Genomic DNA, 22,897 nt, shown 5'->3' with positions numbered 1-22,897 from the left:
TCATCATATTTTGGGTAAAAGCAAGATAAAAGAACACAAAATGTAATCTTTTTCCTAAATGGATAAGGTGAGAAAGGTAAAAATGGCACAATGCCTGAAACATCACGTAACAGTTCATCCAATAAATGGTAACTGCTTATCTGGTTCTATAAAATCAAGTATAAAACTATAAGCATAATTAAGGAGACAAGGCTACATCGTGGGCATTAAAGTTTGAATCTTGACCCAGTTACTTTGCTAGCTAAATGATCTTGGACAAAGCTATTTAATTATTTTTAGCCTCAGCTTCCTTATCTATAAAATGGAGACAATAATGTCCCCTTTTGATAGTTACTCCAAGGATTAATAATAATATAAATAAAGTTGCTAATGCCTCCCATGTAGCTGGACAATCACTCGTAGTGATTACTGTCACCATGATCATTGCCATTAGAGTCACTTTTTTATTAGTGTATTAAGTATTAGTTTATTAGAGTAGACCAAAATTAGAGTATATTTAAGGGGTCTTAAATGTATTACCAATATAACCATGTTTAGAATTGATAACAAATGTAGTGTGTTGGTAACAAATATGTAGTCTACTTTGCACCAGTGGTCACTTGGTATGATCTTTATGTAAGAAAATTCATTATCTAGTCTAGCTGGTTTGATGTTTTAAGGCTAATATTGAGCAGTTTTATATGGCAAGGACCATACTAATCATGTAAATTGCCCAATTTTGTCTTCATGAAAATTCTATAAATCAGTCACTGTTTATTAGACCTATTTTATAGATAAGGAAACCAAAGTTTAGAAAGGTTTTATGCTCAAGGTCACACAGCAAATATACCAGAATCAATGGCTGTGCTGTCAGAGTACAGAGCCTGGCTCTTAGCCACTGCATGGCACAGCTGCCTGCCTGGAGGAATCTTGACAGCACTATAAGCAAGAACTGCAGAGATCTGGAGAACATTCTACCATCTGCTCCTCTCCTGAATTGCTGAAGCACCAATCCTGAGGCAGTGTGAAGAAGAAAACCTTTGAGGTCCAAATGACCATCCAGACTGGGGAACCATGACTTAGTCATTGAGACTCAGTCTCACTGTGTAGAAGATGGAGAAAATAATAGTTTATAATTGGCTTTTAGAGATCATAAATAACATGCCTGGAATTGTAGTAGGTATTTTTCCCCATCTCATAGGAATGCTAACTGTGCTCAAATTCAAGCTCAAAATGAGTAATAGATGTAAACATAAGTACTCAGTCACATCTTAGAAATAATCTCATTCTGCTCTTTAACAAATATTCATTGTGTAACTACAATGGGCCAGGTACTCTTTGAGGCTTGGAGATGCCACAGTGAACAGAAGAGATAAAAGTCCCTGCCTTGATAGGGCTAAAGTTAAGAGGCAGACCATAAACAAATAAATAAGATATATAACCTCTCAGCTGTTGAGAAGAGCTATGGTGAATATAGCAGTTGTCATCATAGCTTCTTTTCCCAACAAACATGACCCATAGTGATTAGTAAAATGCAAATAATAAATCCTCAAAGTGATATGTTCCCCATAAAAAAATGAATTGGTAATATCCAGCAACACTTTAAATAATTTAAAAAAAAGATAGATGTTTGAAAGCCTTAGTGGCTCTGTTATTCCAACAACATGTATCCACTATTAGTATCTAAAAATTTACAGGTTCCATAGACAAAATATGAATGCCTCTGAGAAAGGACAACAAAAGGTAACTACAAAGTATTACAGCAAAATGGGCCACGTACCTAAAGACAGAGAACAGGTGGTATATGTTAGCTCTGGATCTAGTGAAATGGTTCAAAAGCCACCTCCACCACTTTCTAGTTGACTGACCAAGTAAACCCTTCAAGCCTCAGTTTCATCATCTCTAGGATGGTATTTTGCTATCATAGCAAGGACCCACTTTCCAAAAATCTTCCCCAAAATGTTGACATAGTTTGCAAATACCTAAGAGTTATAAAACTTCTTTTTCCGCCTCTTTATATTTCTCCTACAAACCTATTTATCACCTGCTACCCAAGAAATGCCAATCTTAGGAACCATGCCCCATCCCCAACTGTATGTTTCTCTGATTACTCTACTGTGGTTTTACAATGACAATCATTTAATTTCTGAAAAAAAAAAAAATGCGGTTCAATTAAAACTATTTTCTGGCCATATGAGGCCCCCAGGTTAATATTACTTTTTTAAAAAAGCACAATTGTTTCAGCCAAAGTTAGTGCACAGATATTCATGCAAATTCCAGAAGTAACAAGGGCGCAAATAGAAACTGAAGAATTTATGGCAGAACTGACTACCAAGATGAGGGGAGCACTGTAACAATCTGACTCTAAACACTAGCATTAGTGGACGAGCATTAAAACTCAGCACTAATTATAACCTTGAAAAAATAGTTTTTTCTTCATTTTATCTAACTAGGCTCAAATTAGAGGCTTCTTTTTCACTGTGAACTTAACTGTAGCTAGCAACAACTTTTTATGTTTAGGAAGTTTTGCGAATGACTGCTTTATTTGGCCTATGATATATCTGGAAGATTTTCAATACCTTTTCATTTGTCTTAAGAATCGCCAACCCCAGAGCTTCACTGTTTTTACTTTTTTTTTTTTTCATTGGAGTAAAAGTTGCAGATGAAAAGCTCTAGTGCAGAAATCCTATTTATGGAAGAACTAAGTTCTGCCTGCCCATGAGGGATTTGGGTTTCGACACCGAGCCTCATCTGCTCATTTCCACATCTTTCCGGGGAGTTGGGGAAAACAATTTCTAATATTGACTTTGCAAAGACGACATCCAAGATTATTTTTAAAAGTAGATGGTAGAAATCCAGATCAAAATTTCTCAGCAAGATGTCAATTCTAGACAAGAAATTGTATCACAGAAAAGTATTTCCTTTCAGGGTCTAAAGAGAAAAGACACCTGCTCAGTCACACTGAATTTTAGCCCATGTTTAACACCCATCCTCTTATTATTTTTAACTGTTCTTCTACGCAAGGAATTGATATCTGACAGGTCTACATCTGAATTGTTGTAAATGTATGTATTTTTCATATATGAGTACGCAAAGACATTCGAAGTAAACAAAAATAGATGCTAATTAAATTATAATGCAAACGCAGGGCTTCCTCGCCAACAACTTTGCTAATCTAGATCTCTTTGGAAAACGCATTGTAAAAATAAAATTTCTAAGAACTTATGAGGCAATTTTTGAGGGAAGTTTTGCTCATGCAATTGTCAGAAATGAGAGTGGATTCACGTAGTATGTTGTGATAAAAGCTCTGACTGGTTGGTAAAGAAGTCTGAAGCACTTACATGCCAAGCCGAAGTGCATTGTATGGCTAGATACACCCTTTCTAATTCAAAGTGGGAGGTTTTGTCATTGTTTGGAACTACTTGATAACCAGAATCTTATATAATTTTTTTCCCACCAAAGCTGCATTGTAATTTGCATTGCTGTGTAGTTTAGCCAGATCTGTTGTACAAGCACAGAAAGAGTGGGAAGAAAAATGTGCTTGTTAAGTGACTGCCCTATTTCTCAGCACACATTGTGCTTTGCAGATGTTCACTTGTATCTCCTATGTTGCTTTATAGGATATTAGAAAACGACCCAATGGAACCGATAAAAAGGAGTTGGAACTTGTGACCAGCAGCTGGATGAGAGGAGGGTGAATCCCCCAAATCTTATGGATATAGTGTGCTTTCTTTGATGCTCCTGCCAAAGTGAGGCTGGAAAGCTGGGAAGATCTGGAAGACGTGTGCCAGCACAAAGTGACTATAATTCATAAGTTCCAAAAACCTTGCTTGAAACAATTGCAAATACCTCATCATTTTAAACCAGTGAAGCCCAAGTCTGAGCGTTTTATCTATTTACAGAAAACCGAGAAGAGAAATCTGACAACTATCCTAGTATATAACTTACCACAGAGATCTTCAAGTAGAATCCCTTTGGTTTGGGTCTCATTTTTATATTATAACACAAATTTGTATATCTGGTTTAAGATTCATATTTGATAGGAACTGCTGAGAGTTCTTGCATTTATATCCTCAAAAGACAAAATAAGTACAAACAGCAGAATTGTGAAGCAATAAAGTTGGTTATAGATGAAAACTGGGCTGAATAGTCACAGAACACAAATTGTGCCTTTGACCTAAAATGTGCTTTTCTTTCCTTATCTACCCAGTGTAATAGTACTACTCTTTCAACCATCTTGAATTCACTCATATTTATTCATCAAACCCTGCTCAGCTATCTCCACTACCCAGAAAGTATACCTTTTTTGTCTTACTTACTTTTTATACATTAGCTCATTTTCCCCCAAACAATGTAATAAAGTAAACAACATTATTCTATTTCATAGAAACTTGCAGCTCAGAGAGAATAAGAAACTTGCAAGTTGATCCAAAATAAATTTCTAAAAAGCATCAAGAGGTTTAATTTCTGCAAAATATTAAGGACTAAATTATAGGAAAGCTCTCTCCCTATAAAACACTGTAAAATGCTGGATAAATATAGCATCCCTTATAAGATGAGAAAACAATTAGCCCACTAGCACTGGAAGTCATCGAGAAAATTATTCTGTCTCAACTGATACAGGGGGGCAGTTTGAGGTTTTTCTACTACTTTCTTAGTCCTGGAACCTATTAAGATGAGAAAGTAACATGAAAGTGATCCTGAAAGAATAAACCCAAAACCGGCTATTTCAATAAACAAATTGTAAGGGAGGGAGAGAGAGAGAGAGAAAGAGAAAGAGAAAGGAGAGAAAGGGGGTTGAAACTTTAGAAATATACGAATCGACTGCAGTGTGTAGATCTTATTGGCATCCTGATTTTGACAAACCTATGAAGAACTATTAATGAGCTAATCTTGGATATTTGAATAGTGGTTTGATTCTATTGGGTGTATTGTTAGTATGCTGATTATTTTTAGTTTTCATCTTTTGACTTACATAGCAAAATATTTGTGAATAAAATGATATGTAGTGTGGGTGTGGAGGAAATATAGGAGCATACAGATAAGATTGAGCATGAGTTGATAGATATTGAGGCTGGGTGATGAGAATATAGAAGTTTATTATACAATTTTATCTACTCTTGTGTATGCTTCAAATTTTTCATAATAAGTAAGTTAAGGAAACAAAGTGGGTCTGGGCCTATAACACCACTGGGACATATGGCAAGACAAACTGGTGTTGAAGGGTTGTACCCTCAAATAGGCTATACCAAATTATCACACATAAAGCCTGTTAGAAGATAAACTCACAAGCCAAAATTAGCAAACACTTGAAAAATTAATTATTGGTGAAGGCCAGCTCTTATACGCATTTACATGTGCACACACACACACTGCACACGCGCGCGTGCGCGCACACACACACACACACACACACACACTTTCTAAGAATTAGAGCTATAAGAATTCCAAATAATGGAAGTAATGAGCAGAGCCTATAAAAAGTACTTTCAAAAACAATTAAAGACATGAAGGAAGGAACTGGGCATAAAGAAGAGGGCATTTTTTGAAGCACCAGGGATATACGAAAATAATATCAGTAACAACATCAGTAAGTTCTAGAAATGAAAATTTTAAATTGCTGGAAGTAAAAACTCAATGAACAGGTAAAAGGCAAATTAAAAGTAAATGAAGAAGGAAATAGTGAACTGGAAGATCTGAGAAAATAACCCAAGATACAGCGTAGAGAGATAAAGAGAGATGAAACATACTAGACAGGATAAGAAATACGGAGGGGAGAATAAGAAGATTCTAAATATACATCTGACAGCAGTTCCAGGCAAAGGGACTAAAGAAAAGAGAGACAATATTAGGGGGAAAAGGCTCAAATTTTTTCAATATTCATGAAAACCCCAAAAATATTAGATTCAGGAAACATAGTGAGTCCCTAGTAGGGTTATCAAAAGTAGAATCCACTTTTAGACATACTTGTAGCTAAACTGTAGAACACCAAAAACAAAGAGGAAGTCTGAAAAGCAACCAGAAAGGGCATATTTCCTCTAAAGGAACAACAATTAGATGTTTGGCAGATGTCTCAGCAGCAATAATTGGAGTCCAGTGATAATAGGATAATATTTTCAAAAAACTGAGAGAAAATAGCTGTCAACCTAGGACTAAAGGAACATTTTATAATTATTAACTTGTATGTAGCTATTAAGGGGACTAAACATGTTAAATGAAAATGGAGAGAACTATAAGGAGAAATAAACAAAATTACATAATTTTAGAACATATAACTCACACCTCTCAGTAACCTTTAGATTAAGCAGAAAAACCCAGTAATCATGTAGAAGCTGAAACATGGCTAACAAGCTTAATTTTAAAATTGAATATAGAACCCTAAACCCCAAAATGAGAGAATCCACATTTTTCCCAAGCATTTTTGAAATGTTTATAAAAATTAGTCACAAAATAAGTCTAATCAAATATCAAATAATTAATGTGAAAACACATGGACTGAGCACAAAGAAATTAAGGTGAACTCAATAATCAAAAGACCAGATAAAAGACATTACAGAAGACCCAAATAAATGGTGAGATCATCTTTGCTCATATATAGAAAGTACAAATCCCATTAAATTACCAAAAGTATTTTTCTTAGAATTTGAAAAGCCTATTCTAAAGTGTATATGGAAGAGAAAACAGCTAAGACTCACCAAGAAAACTTTGAAGAAGGATAAAATGAAGGAGGGTGGGTTGGAGGTGAGCTGCTTATCCTATCATCTTTACAACAAGATGCATTATGATATTTTTTTAATTCAGACAATGGTATTGGCATAGTACTAGCCAAATAAAACAATAGAACTAAAGAAAATCACAAAGAAAATCTAATATGGAAACTTGACAGATAATAAATGGGTGTAAAAGATCAGTGTGGAAAGGACTCATTATTTATTAAATGGTGCTAAAACAATTAGTAATCCATAAGAGAAGAAAAATATATAGACCCCTCACATCCATCATTGCAAAAGTCAAACCACTTATAATAAAGACATAAATACAAAAAGCAAATCTTTCTTAGAAAATGGTATAGAAAAAAATATTTTTATGGCCTTGGAGTAGAGGAAAATTTCTTTAAACTATATCAAATCCATAAAAAAGAACTGATAAATATAAATACATTAAGATTAAATCTTTTTATATAACAAAAGCACCGTAAACAAAAGACATGATACCAACCAGAAAAAGATATTTATAGTACCTAAAACCACAAAGATTAAGTAACAAAAGCAACAAATCCTATAAATAAATAAGAAACAAATATCCCATCGAAAATATTTTTTGAATAAATAAGTGATAGAAAAAAAATAAAATGGCCAATCAGCATAAAATATATTCAACTCCAGTAGTAACCCCAAAATGCAAATTAAAACAAGATACCATTGGATACAAATAAGATGGGTAAATAACTCTGATATACTATTGGTGGGAGTCTAAGTCAGTCCAATTTGGATTTGTGGTAGTGATTTAGCAATATCTGGTAATTTGACAATGCTTATATCTTATGACCCAACAATTTGACTTCTAGGAATATGCTTTAATAAGACTTTAAAATATGCACACAGGGAGCCATAGACAAGAATATTCACTGTAACGTTGTAATTGCAAAATAAAAAATCATTTTTGAAAACAAATTTTCTTCAACAGAATAAATAAATTAACTATTACATATCCCCGCACCACCACCACTTTTTTTAAGACAGGGTCTTGCTCTGTTGCCCAGGCTGAAGTGCAGTGGTGTGAACATGGCTCACCACTGTCTCAACCTCCCAGCTTCAAATGATCCTCCCACCTCAGCCTCCTGAGTAGCGCATGCCACCACATCCAGCTAATTTTTGTATTTTTTATAGAGATAGGGTTTTGCCATGTTGCCCAGACTTGAACTCCTAGGCTCAAGCAATCCTCCTGTCTTGGCCTCCCAAAGTGCTGTGATCTCAGATGTGAGCCACTGTACCTGGCCAATGTTGTATATGCCTAGAGTGAAATTCAGTATAGCAAACATGAATGAATGGGATCTGTGTACTATTATAAATAAATCTTAAAAACAATGTTGAACAGAAATGATACCATCTGCATAAAACTTAAAATACAATTTAAGTATTGGTTATGGATACATACATATTTTTGAAGTATGAAAACAAGCTTAGGTATGAAAAACACCAAATTCAAGATAGTACATATCTCTGGGGAAGACAAGGAGTAGGGTAATTTGATTAAGAAATGAAACACAGGGGACTTCAATGCACTGTAATGTTTTCTTTCTTAAAAAATAAAAAAATCAAAGCAATTATAACAAAATATTAAAATTTAGCAAAGCTAGGAATGGATATGTGGGTGTTTTATTAATTTCTGTTATGCAATTGAAATGTTTATAATTTTAAAAATCATAGAATTGCACAGAATTACTGATAACTTGTTCAAACTCATACAGAAATGAAAATAAGAAATCATTATCAAACATTTTTTAGAAAATGATTCTACATTAGTAGAGCCAGGATTCTACCCATGCTCCAAAGCTGGAGCCATTCCTAAAATTTCAGATCCCCTCTCCTTCCCTTTTCTGATCTTACCCTGAGAGTTCATCATGCTCTTCTCTATGCTAGCACGGTACATTGTTTAGGGCACCACCTTGGCACTTGGTTTTTAAAACTAAATTGCAGTTAGTTGTGCCTGTGTTTCCTCACCCAGAGACTAAGTTCCTGAGGGCACCACACCTGGCACATGAAAATACAGAGGGAGAGTGGCTAGGGTGTGAGATGGCTCTCTTTCACTAGTAAGCACTCTCTTTTATAGGCTTCTGATCTGTTTCTTCTCAACTTCCTAACTTACTCTTGTGATGGCTTACCAGAAACTAATCACCAAGTTGTATAAATACTTATTTTTGCAAAATAACCAATTTCCAAAGGATGTTAAGAGAATCAAAGATTGTGTTTCCAGCCTTTCTCATAAATCAACAGGAGGGGTAGAATTGTTACAAACAGTATTTGTGGGAAGAAATAAACAACCTATAGTTTATTTGTTTCACTTTGGGATTTTTGAAGCCCTCAGAAGAGGGAAAGGAATCTTGCTGATGTGGGTTTAGCCTCCTCCAGTGGTATAGTTATGGGCTGGATTTCATTACTCAGCCATAGTCAGTCAGTTCTCAAATTAGGTCCCATTCTAGAAATGACTGTGGAGATAATGCTACATTAAACTCCTGGGATCATGTATGTCAAAGAGTACAATAAATACAAATATATTAAATAATACAGTGCATATAAATTGTACAGTAAATCAATATAAATTGAATTATGTAACATTGGAACGAGAGTATAAATGAGAGAACCATCTTGTTCAACCTTTAAAAAATATTATCAAGTGGCTTTTCTAATTGAGAACACTTTATGAAAAACAGAGTATAAGGGAACATAAAGTAATATATATTATAATATTACTTCTCCTTTGAAAAGTGTTTTGTCCTTTTCAACATGAGGAGGTCAGTGTCCCCAAGCAGCCTGCAGCCTCCCCTACGTTTCCCCCTCGCCTCCCATGGCAACACGGGTTAGTCAGACACTGAGCTTTTTGTGATTTGTGTGCGAGGACAGAGAGAAGGGGAGCGAACCTTCAGGGAGGTCTTGAGGTGGAAAAATTTGTGACGCACACGATTTGGTGACTGAAGAAGAATTATTTCTTGAGGGTTCTATAACACAATAGTTACGGTCACCCTATGTGCATTTAAAAAATCCCAGTTAGTCTCTGAGCCCTTAATACACCAAAACCCTTTAAAAGGCTTCTCAAACTACTTGTTCACAGAAAGATTATGAGACAAAGTCAACCTGTGTGGGTTTGGTCCTTTTGTTTCAGAACCCAACTAGCAGAGAGCTAGAGAGATATACATAAACTTATTTATTGAACATGTAACTCATAAACGAAAAGATTCAAATTCTGTATGCAGAATTCTGTAAGCAGTCATGTGGAAATTCCTTGTCATTCATGATCATATGTTTGCCTTAGGGAGTCCAGGGTTGCCCTGTTCACTGCCTTGGGTGCCCCACTGTCTTCCTGAGATAGCCACAGTCCTCAAATTTCTCCCTGAGAGGAGAGCACCTCCACCCTCCAACAGAAATGATGAAGACTGAAATGCTGTTGCCCTGGTCTTGGAAAGTGCCTCCTTCATAGCTTTCCTGGCATAGCTAAGCATGAGATGTGGCTAAGCCTGTGTCTAATGGCCTGATATGCCTACCACACCTCATACTTTAGAAGGACTCTGGCTAGGGAGTGTGTCCACACACACACACACACACACACACACACACACACCCCTAGAAATAAAGCTAAAATTCTCTCCCTCATCAGAGTCTAGTTAACACATTAACACTCCCCTCCCGCTTTTCTGGCCTCCCGTCATTTCTTCTGTACAAGAAACAGGGCTTGATAATAACATATCTTAAAGGGATTTTTAATTGCTCCTTACAATGATTGCTGCATACAATGCTTTAAAAACAACTGAGTGGGATGGCATTTAAAAGCGCATCCTCCAGGTTTCTCACCTCCGCTCTCAGCACCACAGCACTCCCAGCCAGGGGAGAGTTGCTCATTTCTGCAAAGATTAGAAACAGGTCCAATAGAACAACTTTGGCAGAATCTGAGAATGCTCACTTGTGAACAAACTGTTTGCCTTCCAATGTCCAGTCACTTACTGGACTTTGGCCAGCCCCAGGAAAACACCCCACTGAAACACTCACATTTATGAAATTCACGATTAGGAAGGGATTGTGGCTCTAGCAACATTAGGTCAGAGAGCATTGACTTTAAATATGCTCAAAACTCAAACTGGAGAGCTTACAGTGTCCCACAGTGGCTGCGCCTTTTCGTTTTGGAACTGAGATTGGATCAATTGTTATGAAAGGCTGCAGGTTTTAGTCTCCCCTGGTCTTTCCCTCTTGGGTGGCTTGGGTTGTGCAATACAGTACTTGGTAAAGGAAAAGCAGAGTCCAGCTCGGATTTCTTAACTCTGAGTGAACAGAGTCCTAGGAGAAGCCCTTAAATGTGTGTCAAAGTGAAGATCTACCAAAGAGGGAGGGCACCTCCTAAAGGCTATGACCCCATAAGGCTCAAAGGGCTGGGGATGCCCACAGTATGAGATCACTAACCCCCACAGGACGGCGGTCTTGGTCAATGGCTGAACATATAAGCATTCTCCAAGGGTACCACTCAGCCAATCACCTTTGCCTGAGAAGCGAGGTATCCTTGGGCTATATCTTGACATCCAGGTACACCCTGGAGCATAAAGAAAGACAGGAATTTACAGCATGGAGGTTCCTAAGCCTTAAAGAGTTAATGCAGCAAAGGAAATGCCTAAGTTCACCTTAGAATTGTACTCACTAGCTAGATTTACTTGATTTTTATTTTTACAGAAATTTGACAAAAGAAGCAATCTGTAAATGCAATGAAAACAACCTCCTCCATATGTCTCGCGACTGGCATGAGCACAGAGCCGCACCACCTCACCGTACCTCCACGTGTCAATTTACTGGCTCAGAATCCCCATCGGAAACACTCAGACTTCTAGCTGTTCCAAGAAAGCCGTAGGGCTTTCATTAATAAGCTGTGAAACGAGCTTAAGAATCACTGAGGTGGTTGTACAAATGTATACACCTCACGGGAAGTACCATAAACTGAATTGTGTCCCCCCACATTCCTATGTTGAAGCTGCAATCTCCAAAGTGATTATATTTGGAGATAGGGCTTTTAGGAGGTAATTAAGGTTAAATAAGATCTTAAGCATGGGGTCCTAATCCAACAGGACTGGAAGTTTCATTAGAAGGGAACGAGAAAGAGATCTCTCCCTCTCTCCACCTGCATGAACTGAGAAAAGCTCACTTGAGCACACAGCAAGAAGGCAGTTGCCTGCAAGCCAGGAAGAGAACCCTCCACAGCCCCTGACCATGCCGACACCCTAAATCTTGGACTTTCAGTCTCTAGAACTGTGAGAGAACGAATGTCTGTTGTTTAAGCCACACACTACACAGTATTTTGTTATAGCTGCCTGAGCTAAGACAGAAAGAAAAATGTATTTTAGTTAATGCCATATTTGTAGGTATACACATATGAATTTTAAAATTAACCAGGGTGATGGAGTGAGCTGCTTCACTCAGGCATCTGACAGTTACTCCTGCCAAGTTTTATCTCAATACACAGAGATCTGAAACTGCATCCAAACCATCTGAAAGAGGGTGTGCCTATGGAATAGGTTTTTATATAGCTTATGCTGTAAAGCCTGTTCCCAGCATCTGTTTTTTTTTTTTTTTTTTTTTTTTTTTTTTTTTTTTTTTTTTTTTTTTTTTTTTTTTTTTTTTTTTTTTTTTTTTTTTTTTTTTTCAAAGCAGTTCACTGTAAGCTTATGAATTCACTGTGATAAACCTAGACTTGAACATTCCCAGCAAGTAATAACTGGAAGGTTAAAATATGACATCATGAGGTCCCATCCAGCCCTGGATTTTGATCGACTTTTTTTGGCCCATACTTCCTTATGGATGTTTGCCAGGATGGAAGACCTAAAAATGAACTGCATTTTGCAGTGAATTATACCTAATTAAAGTTTAATGGCTAGCTTCCATTTCTGTCTGATATGGTTTGGTTCTGTGTCCCCACCCAAATTTCTCTCCAATTGTCATCCCCATGTGTGGTGGGAGGAACATGGTGGGAGGTGGTTTGATTATGGGGGTGGCTCCCCCCTTCATGCTGTTCTTGTGATAGTGAGTTCTCATGAGATCTGATGGTTTAGAAGTGGCAGTTTCCCCAGTGCTCTCTCTCCTGCCACCATGTAAGACATGACTTGCTTCTCCTTTGCCTTCTGCCATGATTGTAAGTTTCCTGAGGCCTTCTCAACCATGCAGAATGGTGAGTCAATTAAACCTCCTTTCTTTATAAATTACTTAGTCTCAGGTAGTATCTTTATAGCAGTGTGAGAACAGACTGTCTTACACTGTCCTACAGTAACATAGAAACATATATGCTGAACTCTTCAACATACCTTTGCGTATTTTCTTTTAATGTTATCATTATCCCTTTAGGGCACAATGCAAGCAAGTGGATTCAGTGAAAGAACACTCTTAATAGAAATGTCACAGATACAGCTAAAGGCAAGAGCAAGTCTAGAAAATATGTATTTCCTCAGACCACATTGAAAGTGGATATCATATTGGCAATTTATTCAATCGTTAGACCAAACAGAGAAAATTATGCCATTTCTTTCTTCATAAAAGGGTGGTAATATCAACATCTAGCATTCAGCCACATCAATCCTAACATGTCCTGTTCTAGTTTGGAGAATGAAAAATAAGTCAAATGACCTCTTCCTTTTTAAAGTCCTGCCACTTTATATAATGAAATAAAAAATCTAAGTAATGCTAAGTTAATATGTTCTGAATTCTTCTAGAATCCAAAAGCTAAAATGGAGTAACAACACATTTCTTATTATTACTTCATAGTTGTCTCAAATGTTATAAATAAATTTGCTTGTGTTTGAATATACAACTACAGTCAGCACTCTGTATCAGTGGGTTCCATATCCATGAATTTAATCAACCACAGATTGAAAACATTTGGGTAAAAAAAAGGATGGTTGTGACTGTACTGAACATGTAGACTTTTTTCATGTCATTATTCCCTAAACAGTACAGTGTGTCAACTGTTTACATAGTATTTACATTGTATTAGGTATTATAAGTAATCTAGAAATGATTTAAAGTACATGGTAGGATGTGCATAAATTATATGCAAATACTACACCATTTTGTAGCAAGGACTTGAGTATCTGTGAATTTTGCTATCAGGAGTCCCAGAACCAACCCCATGCAGATACTAAGAGATGTCTGTACATAGTTTAAAAATGGCCATATGCATGTTCAAACAAAAGCTCTGAAAATGGCAAGTATGGAATAGATTTCAATTCAACATTTATTAATTATCCATTATGTGTCAGGGGATAATATTAGCCCTGAGAATATTACTTTAAGAGAATAAATTATTTTATTTTTCATTTGATTATCCCAAAATTCTATGCACTAATATTTCTATCAAAAAAATAAATCCAAAATTATGACTGAAATCTCAAAAGCTTCCAGAGATTAACTTTCTGAGTTGAATATATCCACAATATAGGATTAAAAAATATCAGGACTTGCTCCTTCTCCTTCCTTATTTAAAAAAACAAAGAAGATTTAGGGACAATTTCCTCATTATACAAGCACTCCCTTGGCCTTTGTATATATGCCTTAGTAGAAGGCTGTAAGTAGAAGCAAAAACACATTTCTCCTGCTGATTCTGAAAATCTAATGATTTTGTTCAACCTTAATCTATCTGATTCTTTATCCTATTCCTGAAATTCTTTCAGGAAACATTTCACCAAATTCTTTGTTGTTGTTGTTGTTGTTGTTGTTGTTGTTGTTGTTGTTGTTATGGGGTCTGGCTCTGTGGCCCAGGCTGGAGTGCAGAGGTGCAATCTCAGCTCACTGCAACCTCTGCCTCCCGGGCTGAAGAGATCCTCCCACCTCAGCCTCCCGAGTAGCTGGGACTACAGGTGGGTGCCACCACGCTCAGCTAATTTTTTGTATTTTTGGTACAGGATGGGATTCTGCCATACTGCCCAGGCTGCTCTCAAAATCCTGAACTCATGCAATCTGCCTGCCTTGGATTACAGGTGTAAGACACTGCGCCCTGCCTCACCAAATTCTTGAATATTCCATTTTATTTTCATACATGTATTAAAATTAACTTCTTTTGCCAAACTAATTCAATTGCATTCCATTTTTATACTTACTATGAGAGCCTCCTATAACATAATTTTCCTGTCATTATTATTCCATGTATTCAACAGAGTTTGAGTTGGGCCATGTAATTATCTCTCCTCAGTTCCTAACAATCCTGTGATAGTTCCACAATAAAAATTATTTCCCAGGGGTACCAGGGATGCTACATTATATTTTGGAAGCATATTAAAGTCCCAATATGGAGAAGAATGTGTTACTATGTAGTGTACTCCTAAAAGTATAATTCCAGATTAAAATTTTCAAGTATCAACACACGTCTATAGAAAGTTAACACCACGTTTAGCTTCTTGATTTGAAGGGTCTTTCCCATACCCTAATGTCAAATGTTTGTCTCTTCCAGTTACTTTTCATAACCATGATCAAACCATTTAGCTAAATTATTGTCTTACTTACTCTACTTATAAATTCTGTATAACAACTGTATTTGTTCCTTATTTACTATACGTCATATGTCTACTTGTGAATTTCATGGTATATTCTGTTTTAAAATAAATAACCACCCAATTTTCCCTTCCACTAGGGCAAGACTTAAAATCTGAATAAACCTGCAACTTGAATTTCTTAGTTAGCATAAGAAAACTGTTAATGAAATTCTTGATAGGACTTTTAATCATTACAGATTCATGTGATGAGTTTTACGAATAACATTAAATAAAGGAAATATTTTTCCCTTTCTTTTAAGCCTTTGCCTTAAACTTTCTAATGTGATTAATGCAGTATTTATCTCAGGGTTTTCATTCCACTGAGTGGGGTTATGGAAGCAATGGAGGGAGAGTGGGAGAAGCTGAAAAGCACAATAAGGCAATAAATTCTCACTTTCCATGGCCCTACAAGGGCCAAGAGAATATCGAATACTAAACATCTTCACTGGGGATGGGTAGCAAGAGTTTGGACTTAAATTGACTTCAGAGTAGAGATGCCAAAACAAATAAATCACTGTAAGTGGAATACTTTGAAAGGTAAATGGATTTTAAAAGTATTTGTGTAGGTAGGTTAAATTTTCTAATCGGAATTATTCATTACTGTCAGATATAATAAGGGCACGTGTCCATCAGGATCTGGAGATCTCCTCCAGGTAGTTGATTCGTTACTTTTAGACCAATGCGTAGCACAGCAGACACCCTCCGCAGATGTTAACTGAATGAAGAAGGGAAAGCCAAAGGTTAAGCGTGTAATGCTTTACCTAAACTAAAACTGTATTCATTTCAGTGAGAAGTAAAATCCCCAGAGTCCTTAGATTCCTTCAATCCTTACACATTTTTCATCAATCAGAATTCCAGAAAAATGAGCAACTTGAATTCGCATCTGACTTAGCTACTCAAGCCATTAATAGAATAAAATGCAGAACAAACTTCTCTGTCCTAGGATCCCCTGTACCCAGCCAAGTGCATCCTCAAAGTTGCTATTCCACTTTGTTTTGTCATTGCAGTGCGACTTACAACCCTCAAACCATCTATAAAGAATTATAAGACATGAACAGCACTTTTACAGGTTACGTAGTCTCCATAATGACTCCATTGTGACGTTTTTTCCCCCCTTACAGGAATCTTTTGTAACTGAAGTAAAAAGACTTCCATCATCTTTTGATTGGGGATGAGTGGAGCCACATTTATGGATAGATAAGAAATGACCTATTTGTTTTCCCAAAATTCCACTGGACATAAATTTCTGATCATAGATCACCAAGTGCCTCTTCAATCTATAACCACACCTTGAATATTCATCAAGTCACCCAGGCATTGGTCAAAGAGAAGCCACCTAAGTGGATTTATCCATATATCCAGGCTCTATTAGGGAAACGGCCATCCCCAAATTCCAAGTTAATGGGATAGTGGCCCTTATAAAATGAAGCGATGACCACATGAGAAGAGGCAACCAGAATAAAGGGAAACAGAAGAGTGAAGCATGGAAAGTTGTAGACGGTGTGGGTGCCTCATTCAGCTTGGCTTCAGCCTACATCCTGGGAGCCAGTGTCAATCAGCCTCAGTCCATGGATCTGCCTGGATTGCTTTGGTCTGGTGGGACTCCTGAACAGGGAAAACTAGTATAACCCTGCAGAACATACCAGCCCTGAATCACTGCAGATCCCAAAGGAAAAATGACCTTGAGGAGGCCACTCTCCTCCAAGTTCATTTTTATAAACCTCCAGAGAGATTCAGAAAGTACTGGATTAATCAAATACCACTGTGATTGCTAAATAGTAACTTGGCTGAGAAAAGAGAAAGGTGAGATGGTCAAACTGATATTTGCTTCAAGGTTCAAACTAGTCTGGGAAATGTAGCGAGTCAAAAACGATACTTGGCCGGGCGCGGTGGCTCAAGCCTGTAATCCCAGCACTTTGGGAGGCCGAGGCGGGTGGATCACAAGGTCAAGAGATCGAGACCATCCTGGTCAACATAGTGAAACCCCGTCTCTACTAAAAATACAAAAAATTAGCTGGGCATGGTGGCGCGTGCCTGTAATCCCAGCTACTCAGGAGGCTGAGGCAGGAGAATTGCCTGAACCCAGGAGGCAGAGGTTGCGGTGAGCCGAGATCACGCCATTGCACTCCAGCCTGGGTAACATGAGTGAAACTCCGTCTCAAAAAAAAAAAAAAAAAAAACGATACTTCTGCAAGTCTATAGAGGAAATAAAGCCAGTTTTCCTCTGCAGAGTAATACTACCAGTGACTGCTTCCCAAGCAGCTAATAAGTAGAGCCAACTCTGAATCATGCATTTGTTGGCACTATTTTAAGTGCTTTACATGTATTAATTTATTTCATCCTCAGGGCAGCCCAAAAAATAGAAATTATTATCATTCTGATTTCATTAGTAAAGAAATGGAAACCTAGAGAAGTTAAATAGCTTGTCCGAAGTTATTCAGCACACAAGTTAGCCACGTGTGGTGGTGCACGCCTGTAATTCCAGCTACTTAGTAGGCTGAGGCATGAAAATCTCTTGAACATGGGTGGGGGAATTTGCAGTGAGCCAAAATCACACCACTGCATTCCAGCCTGGGCAACAGAGCAAGGCTCTGTCTAAAAAAAAAGAAAGAAAGAAAAAAAAATCAAAGTTATTCGGCACACAGTGGCTGAGCTGGGGCTCAACACCAAGTGTGGTGTGTACACATCTGCACTTCGCCATCTGCCTTGCTGTCTTTTGCCTTCCCTGAAAGCTTGGAAGAGTGCCCTGTGACCAACCACAGACAGCATGGTGAGGACAAGCAGAGCATGGTGCCTGTGTGAGACAGTGACACATTGCCCAAACTCTGGCCCTACTAGGATGAGAGTTGTTCCTGGCCTGGCTTCTCAGAGACCCTCCTCACTAGTCTCAGGACATCTCCACTAGTTGCTCTGTCTACATAGATTCTCAGTTGAAAGAAAATCTAAGATTACAGATATCATCAGGGTTATGTACTGGGAGCAACCTTCAGATGAATCCTAGATGATAAAAAAAAGAAGACCAGGAAGAACAGAGACCTGGCTGTATATAATGTCCTCTGTGCAACACCCAGGGAGCTTCCAGGGCAATTGGGAACAATGTCTCCCACAGGAGCTTAGTTCATAAAATTTCTGGGTTGCATGGTTTGTATGTCCATGCCTTAAACATTAAAACAAGTTTTTTCTCCATCTAATTTGCCTCCTTGGTTCTGGGCTTTTTGAAGTTGCAATAAAGAAAGGATGGGAAACACATTCACAAATGATATTCAAAACATTGAATGAAAGAGCTTCATTCTTTTTGTGTTTTAATTCCCCTAGCATTAAAGAGCAGACATTTTTCCCCCAGGTATGTGGATAGTCATTGAGGTGCCTGAAATATCTATTTTTAAAATCACCTGATTTATAAAACTCCAATCGTGACAATTTCACGGGGATTCTTAGTACAAACATTAAAGTTTTAAATTACTATGCAAAAAATTATGTATTCAAATAATCTTAATTAGGAAATACATACATCGATGCATATATGTCAGGTCTCTTTAATGTCTGTCCCTGATATAAAATTATTTTGAGTAATGTTTTGTGAGTTACAGTTCCTGTGGTCAGTTATAGCAGTAAGGATGCAATATGAGACTGGGAGTAAAAAATGTCATTTCTAGTCTCTCTGGATTCGGTCACATTCAATCTCTGGTCTTGAGAATGTCATCTGACTTTTAGCCTATTTCCTCACATCCCAAAAGGAGTAACAATTCCCACTTCAAAGTGTTGTTTCATGGGTCAAATGAAATAATGCACGTGAAGGAGTTTAGTAAGCTACAAGGCACTGTAATATAACATAATATTAAAGTTACAAACCAAATGTGGTGGCAGCATGGTCCAATGAGGAAAATGCAGATAAGAAAGAATCAGCCTGGCTGAATGCTTTTCCCACTCACGACCCTGGGTGACTCTGGCCTAGGTTCCTTCATTTGAGAAATGAGAATGATAAAAACGATCCAGTCAGGATGATGCGGGAATTAGAAATAATACATGTAAGGCCTCTAGCAGGGCAGGCACACAGGTGTTCAGTAAGTAGAACCTGTTTTACATTACAGAATTCATTTAATCAAGCCAAGTATGCTACGTGTCTCAACACTCACAACAGCTGGGTACTATTCTACTTAGAACAGGACATCCATCAGTGGAGTCCCAAATATACTTCTGCCATGGCCAGCGCCCTGGGGTTAACCCACTTTAGACTCCAGTAGATTAGGGCTGTGTTTGCTGTATTCACATTTCCTGCCATAGCCCATAATTTCATGAAACTTATAATGGAGCCTCAGTCTAAAACATAAAATGAATGCTACTCAATGTGGCAACTCCAAATACAGGCTTTCTCCTCTCCCGCTTTTACTAGATGTACTTAATTCACTTTTTGCCACTTATTTAAGGACAGGGGTGGGATCTGGGTAAGAGGATAAGAAAAGAGCCCGAATGAATCTGCTGTTAGTATTGAGGCTGTTCAGTCTGACCCAAATCAGCAGTTTTTGAGATGAGCTCCCCAGCTCCAGAGCGTCAGTCAGGCCCGGTGGAGGCGCTGGAAGCGGCGAGCAGGAGAGGGGCAGGAACCCTCCCGCGTCCAGCCCTGCCCCGCCCGGGAAAACCCAGTGCCCCACGCATCAGTCACCAAGCAGAGCGCGAGTTAGAGGAGTGAACCTGGGGAAGGGCACATGCAGCTGGGTTAGTCTCAACTCCACCATGCGACTTCGCATTCCTGTTTGGCAAACGCGCTTAGGCAAAACAGACTCGATGCTTACAATGATCCCAGCCCAAAATGGAGTGTCCCTGACTAGCAGGGAGGAGCTGATGCTCGCCATGAGGAAGCCCACCACGGTCACGGCGATGCCCAGGGCCAGCTGCAGCAGGGCGAGCAGCAGCGGGAACCGGCAGCCGCAGCAGGTCCGAGGCTCCTCCTCCCCGCACTCCTTGGGGGCCCCCGTGCCCCTCTTCGGCCCCATGTCGTCGGGCCCAGCGGCGTCCGCGGCTGGCGGCGCCCCCTGCCTCTGCTGGCCGCGGGGCTGCTTGTTCTTGCCCATGGCGCTGCGTGGCTGGGTGGGTGATGCGTGTGCGGGGCCCTGGACCCTGGAGCGCGGCGCAAGGCGGACTCGGCCTGCCCTGGTATTCGAATTATGGAGGCTGAACAAATATGGAAAACATTTGGAGCCGACTCACCGAGCCTCCAAAGGCCACGGGGAGCAGGCAGCAGAGGGGGATTCGAGGGGGGTCGCCAACTGCCAACGCGCCCGGACGCAGCGCCTGCCGGGCCCGGGCAGGGTTTGCCGGTGGCCCGCGGGAGCCGGCGCGGGTCACTTGGCCGCCTAAGCCTGTGCACTCTAGACAGGGCGCGATCAGCGCGTGTACGAGTGCAGGGAGTCTGTTTTCCTCACTCAGAACTCCAGGACCGTTTTGGTTTTGGCTTTAAATTTCTGTGAGGTGCAATGCAAGGTGATGAATGTTGAAATCGTTGGAACTTAATTAATACACAGTCTAATCCAAAATAGGCATTGCTGGGCTCTAAGCTGCGAAGTCGTTTCCACAAGTTAAGTCGTTGTTATTTTCCAACAGAGGCACAGGCACTTTGCTTCCTGCGTTCTGTAATCCGACTGACAAATAAATAAAGGCACTTTTCCCATTGAGCTGTTTTTGAAATAACTCTTTATAGAGATACTGTGCTAATTGTGAACTCTCTTTCACATATATTATTAGTTATTATTATCTTCCAGACACGGTCTCACTGTGTTGCCGAGGCTGGAGTGCAGTGTCACCATCCTACCTCAGTGCAGCCTCGGACTCCTAGACTCAATAGCTCCTCTCTCCTTCATCTCCCAAGGGGCTGGGACTACAGGCAAGCACCACCATGCCTGGCTAATTTTTAATTTTTTCATAGAGATGGGGTCTCACTATGTTGTCCAAGCTGATCTTGAACTCCTGGCTTCAAGGGATCCTCCCGCCTGAGCTTCCCAAAGTGCTGGGATTATAGGCTTGAACCACCATGCACCTAGCCTCTCACATGTATTTGTTTTTAAAAGCTCAGTTGGCTGGGTGCATTTGCTCAGGCCTGTAATCTCAGCACTTTGGGAGGCCGAGGCAGGCGGATCACAAGGTCAGGAGTTCAAGACCAGCCTGGTCACTATGGTGAAATCTCTACTAAAAATACAAAAATTAGCCAGGAGTGGTGGCGGGCGCCTATAGTCCTAGCTACTCAGGGATGCTGAGGCAGGCAAATTGCTTGAATCTGGGAGGCAGAGGTTGCAGTGAGCCGAGATCGCACAACTGCACTCCAGCCTGGGCAACAGAGTGAGACTCTGTCTCAAAAAACAAAATAAAACAAAAAACTGTTAATAGATTATATGGAGTCCCTACAGTCTTCACTCATCTCCACAACGATTAGGGGGATTGAACTAAGATGGACACTTTTACTCAGTCAATATTTAAGAGTTATTTTTAAAGCACCTACAATGTGCTAGGTTATAAAGATGTTCAAGATAGACTTGGTCCTGGCCCAAAGTCACAGAAGAAATCAATAAAACTGATTATTTTTATTCCCACATACCTCTACTCAGTAGCACTTAGAGCAAATTTCAATGAAACCACTAAAAAATGATCCCATCACTTTGGGGGTATTTATATCTCCTTTGGTATGGTCATTGTAACATTCAGAAAGCTATATTCAAAAATAAGTGGCGTTGCCAAGATGTTAGGATAGATAAGGGCTACTCCTAGGTTGTTTGCTGTTGGCAAATTTAAAGAAAGTCCAACTCCCTGCTGTTTGCTTTAGAATCGCAAACTAATCATCATCAGCTCTTTTTGTAAACTGCAAAGTTCCCATAAAAGTAGCTTTGAAGACATAAAGTATGTACTTCACCCTTACTTATTTTATGAACTTCAGTGTTTTCCTTATGCCTTCCTTCTGGACCAGTGAGAAAAATAATGGTTTTGGAACAAATACATTTGCTTAGAAAACAAGAGTCTAAACCATACATCCCGGTTCCATGCAGAGGCAGTAGAAACAGCACTCACTCTTAGCAGAGAAACAGAGTGGCTGAGGCAAGGTTATGGTCAGCTCTGGGGCCATCACACCGCTAGTGGTTTCTATTGTGAACAAACAAATAAAAACTGGTGTTGTACCAGGATTTCCTCCTGACTTGGGCCTGACTGAGAGCAACCCAAATGACAAAACAAGAAAATGCTTGATTTTCCTATGTAAATACAATAAATATTTATAAAAAGTCAATTGACTACCTGGAATCAAAATATGTGTTGTTATTTAAAATATAGCTACTTATTACTGAGTATTCTGTAACAAGCACATGCCGAGTGCTTTACATATTTTACTGTCACCCCTTACCACAATGTTATGATTATAGCTTCTACTTTTAAAGATAAAAAAATGAAACTGAATATCAGAATTATTAAGTAATTGGATTAAAGTCACTAACCTACTTATGAAGGGGGTAAGTGGAACCAGATGTGAACCCCAAAGCCAATGGTCTAGATGATTAACTGTTTTATTAATTACTTCCTGTATGTATATTGCCTACAGGCAAACAAGTGGATAGACTGTTTAAATTATGATTTTTAAACAATTTAATTATCATGGATAGCATA

At 38.8% G+C, this 22,897-nt stretch overlaps 1 protein-coding gene across 2 annotated transcripts in view; it reads right to left on the bottom strand.

Annotated features, from left to right (window-relative positions):
* SSPN (sarcospan) overlaps nucleotides 1-20,492 on the bottom strand; it is a 38,447-nt gene extending 17,955 nt beyond the window's left edge. Inside the window, exon 1 of one of the 2 annotated variants that reach the window (XM_017507036.2) lies at nucleotides 20,047-20,492. In XM_017507036.2, coding sequence (XP_017362525.1) covers nucleotides 20,047-20,325 — 279 coding nt within the window. In that variant the 5' untranslated portion in view covers nucleotides 20,326-20,492. Of the gene's footprint in view, nucleotides 1-16,768; nucleotides 16,841-20,046 lie in introns of those variants that run through there. The other variant, XM_037730906.1, reaches the window with a different exon arrangement.
* Between the last annotated feature and the right edge of the window lie 2,405 nt (nucleotides 20,493-22,897).

This window comes from Cebus imitator, unplaced genomic scaffold (genome assembly GCF_001604975.1).
Source record: "Cebus imitator isolate Cc_AM_T3 unplaced genomic scaffold, Cebus_imitator-1.0 Scaffold367, whole genome shotgun sequence".
Taxonomy (NCBI): Eukaryota; Metazoa; Chordata; class Mammalia; order Primates; family Cebidae; genus Cebus; species Cebus imitator.
The sequence above is the reverse complement of the archived record's forward strand: the minus strand, read 5'-3'. Positions and strand labels throughout refer to the sequence as shown.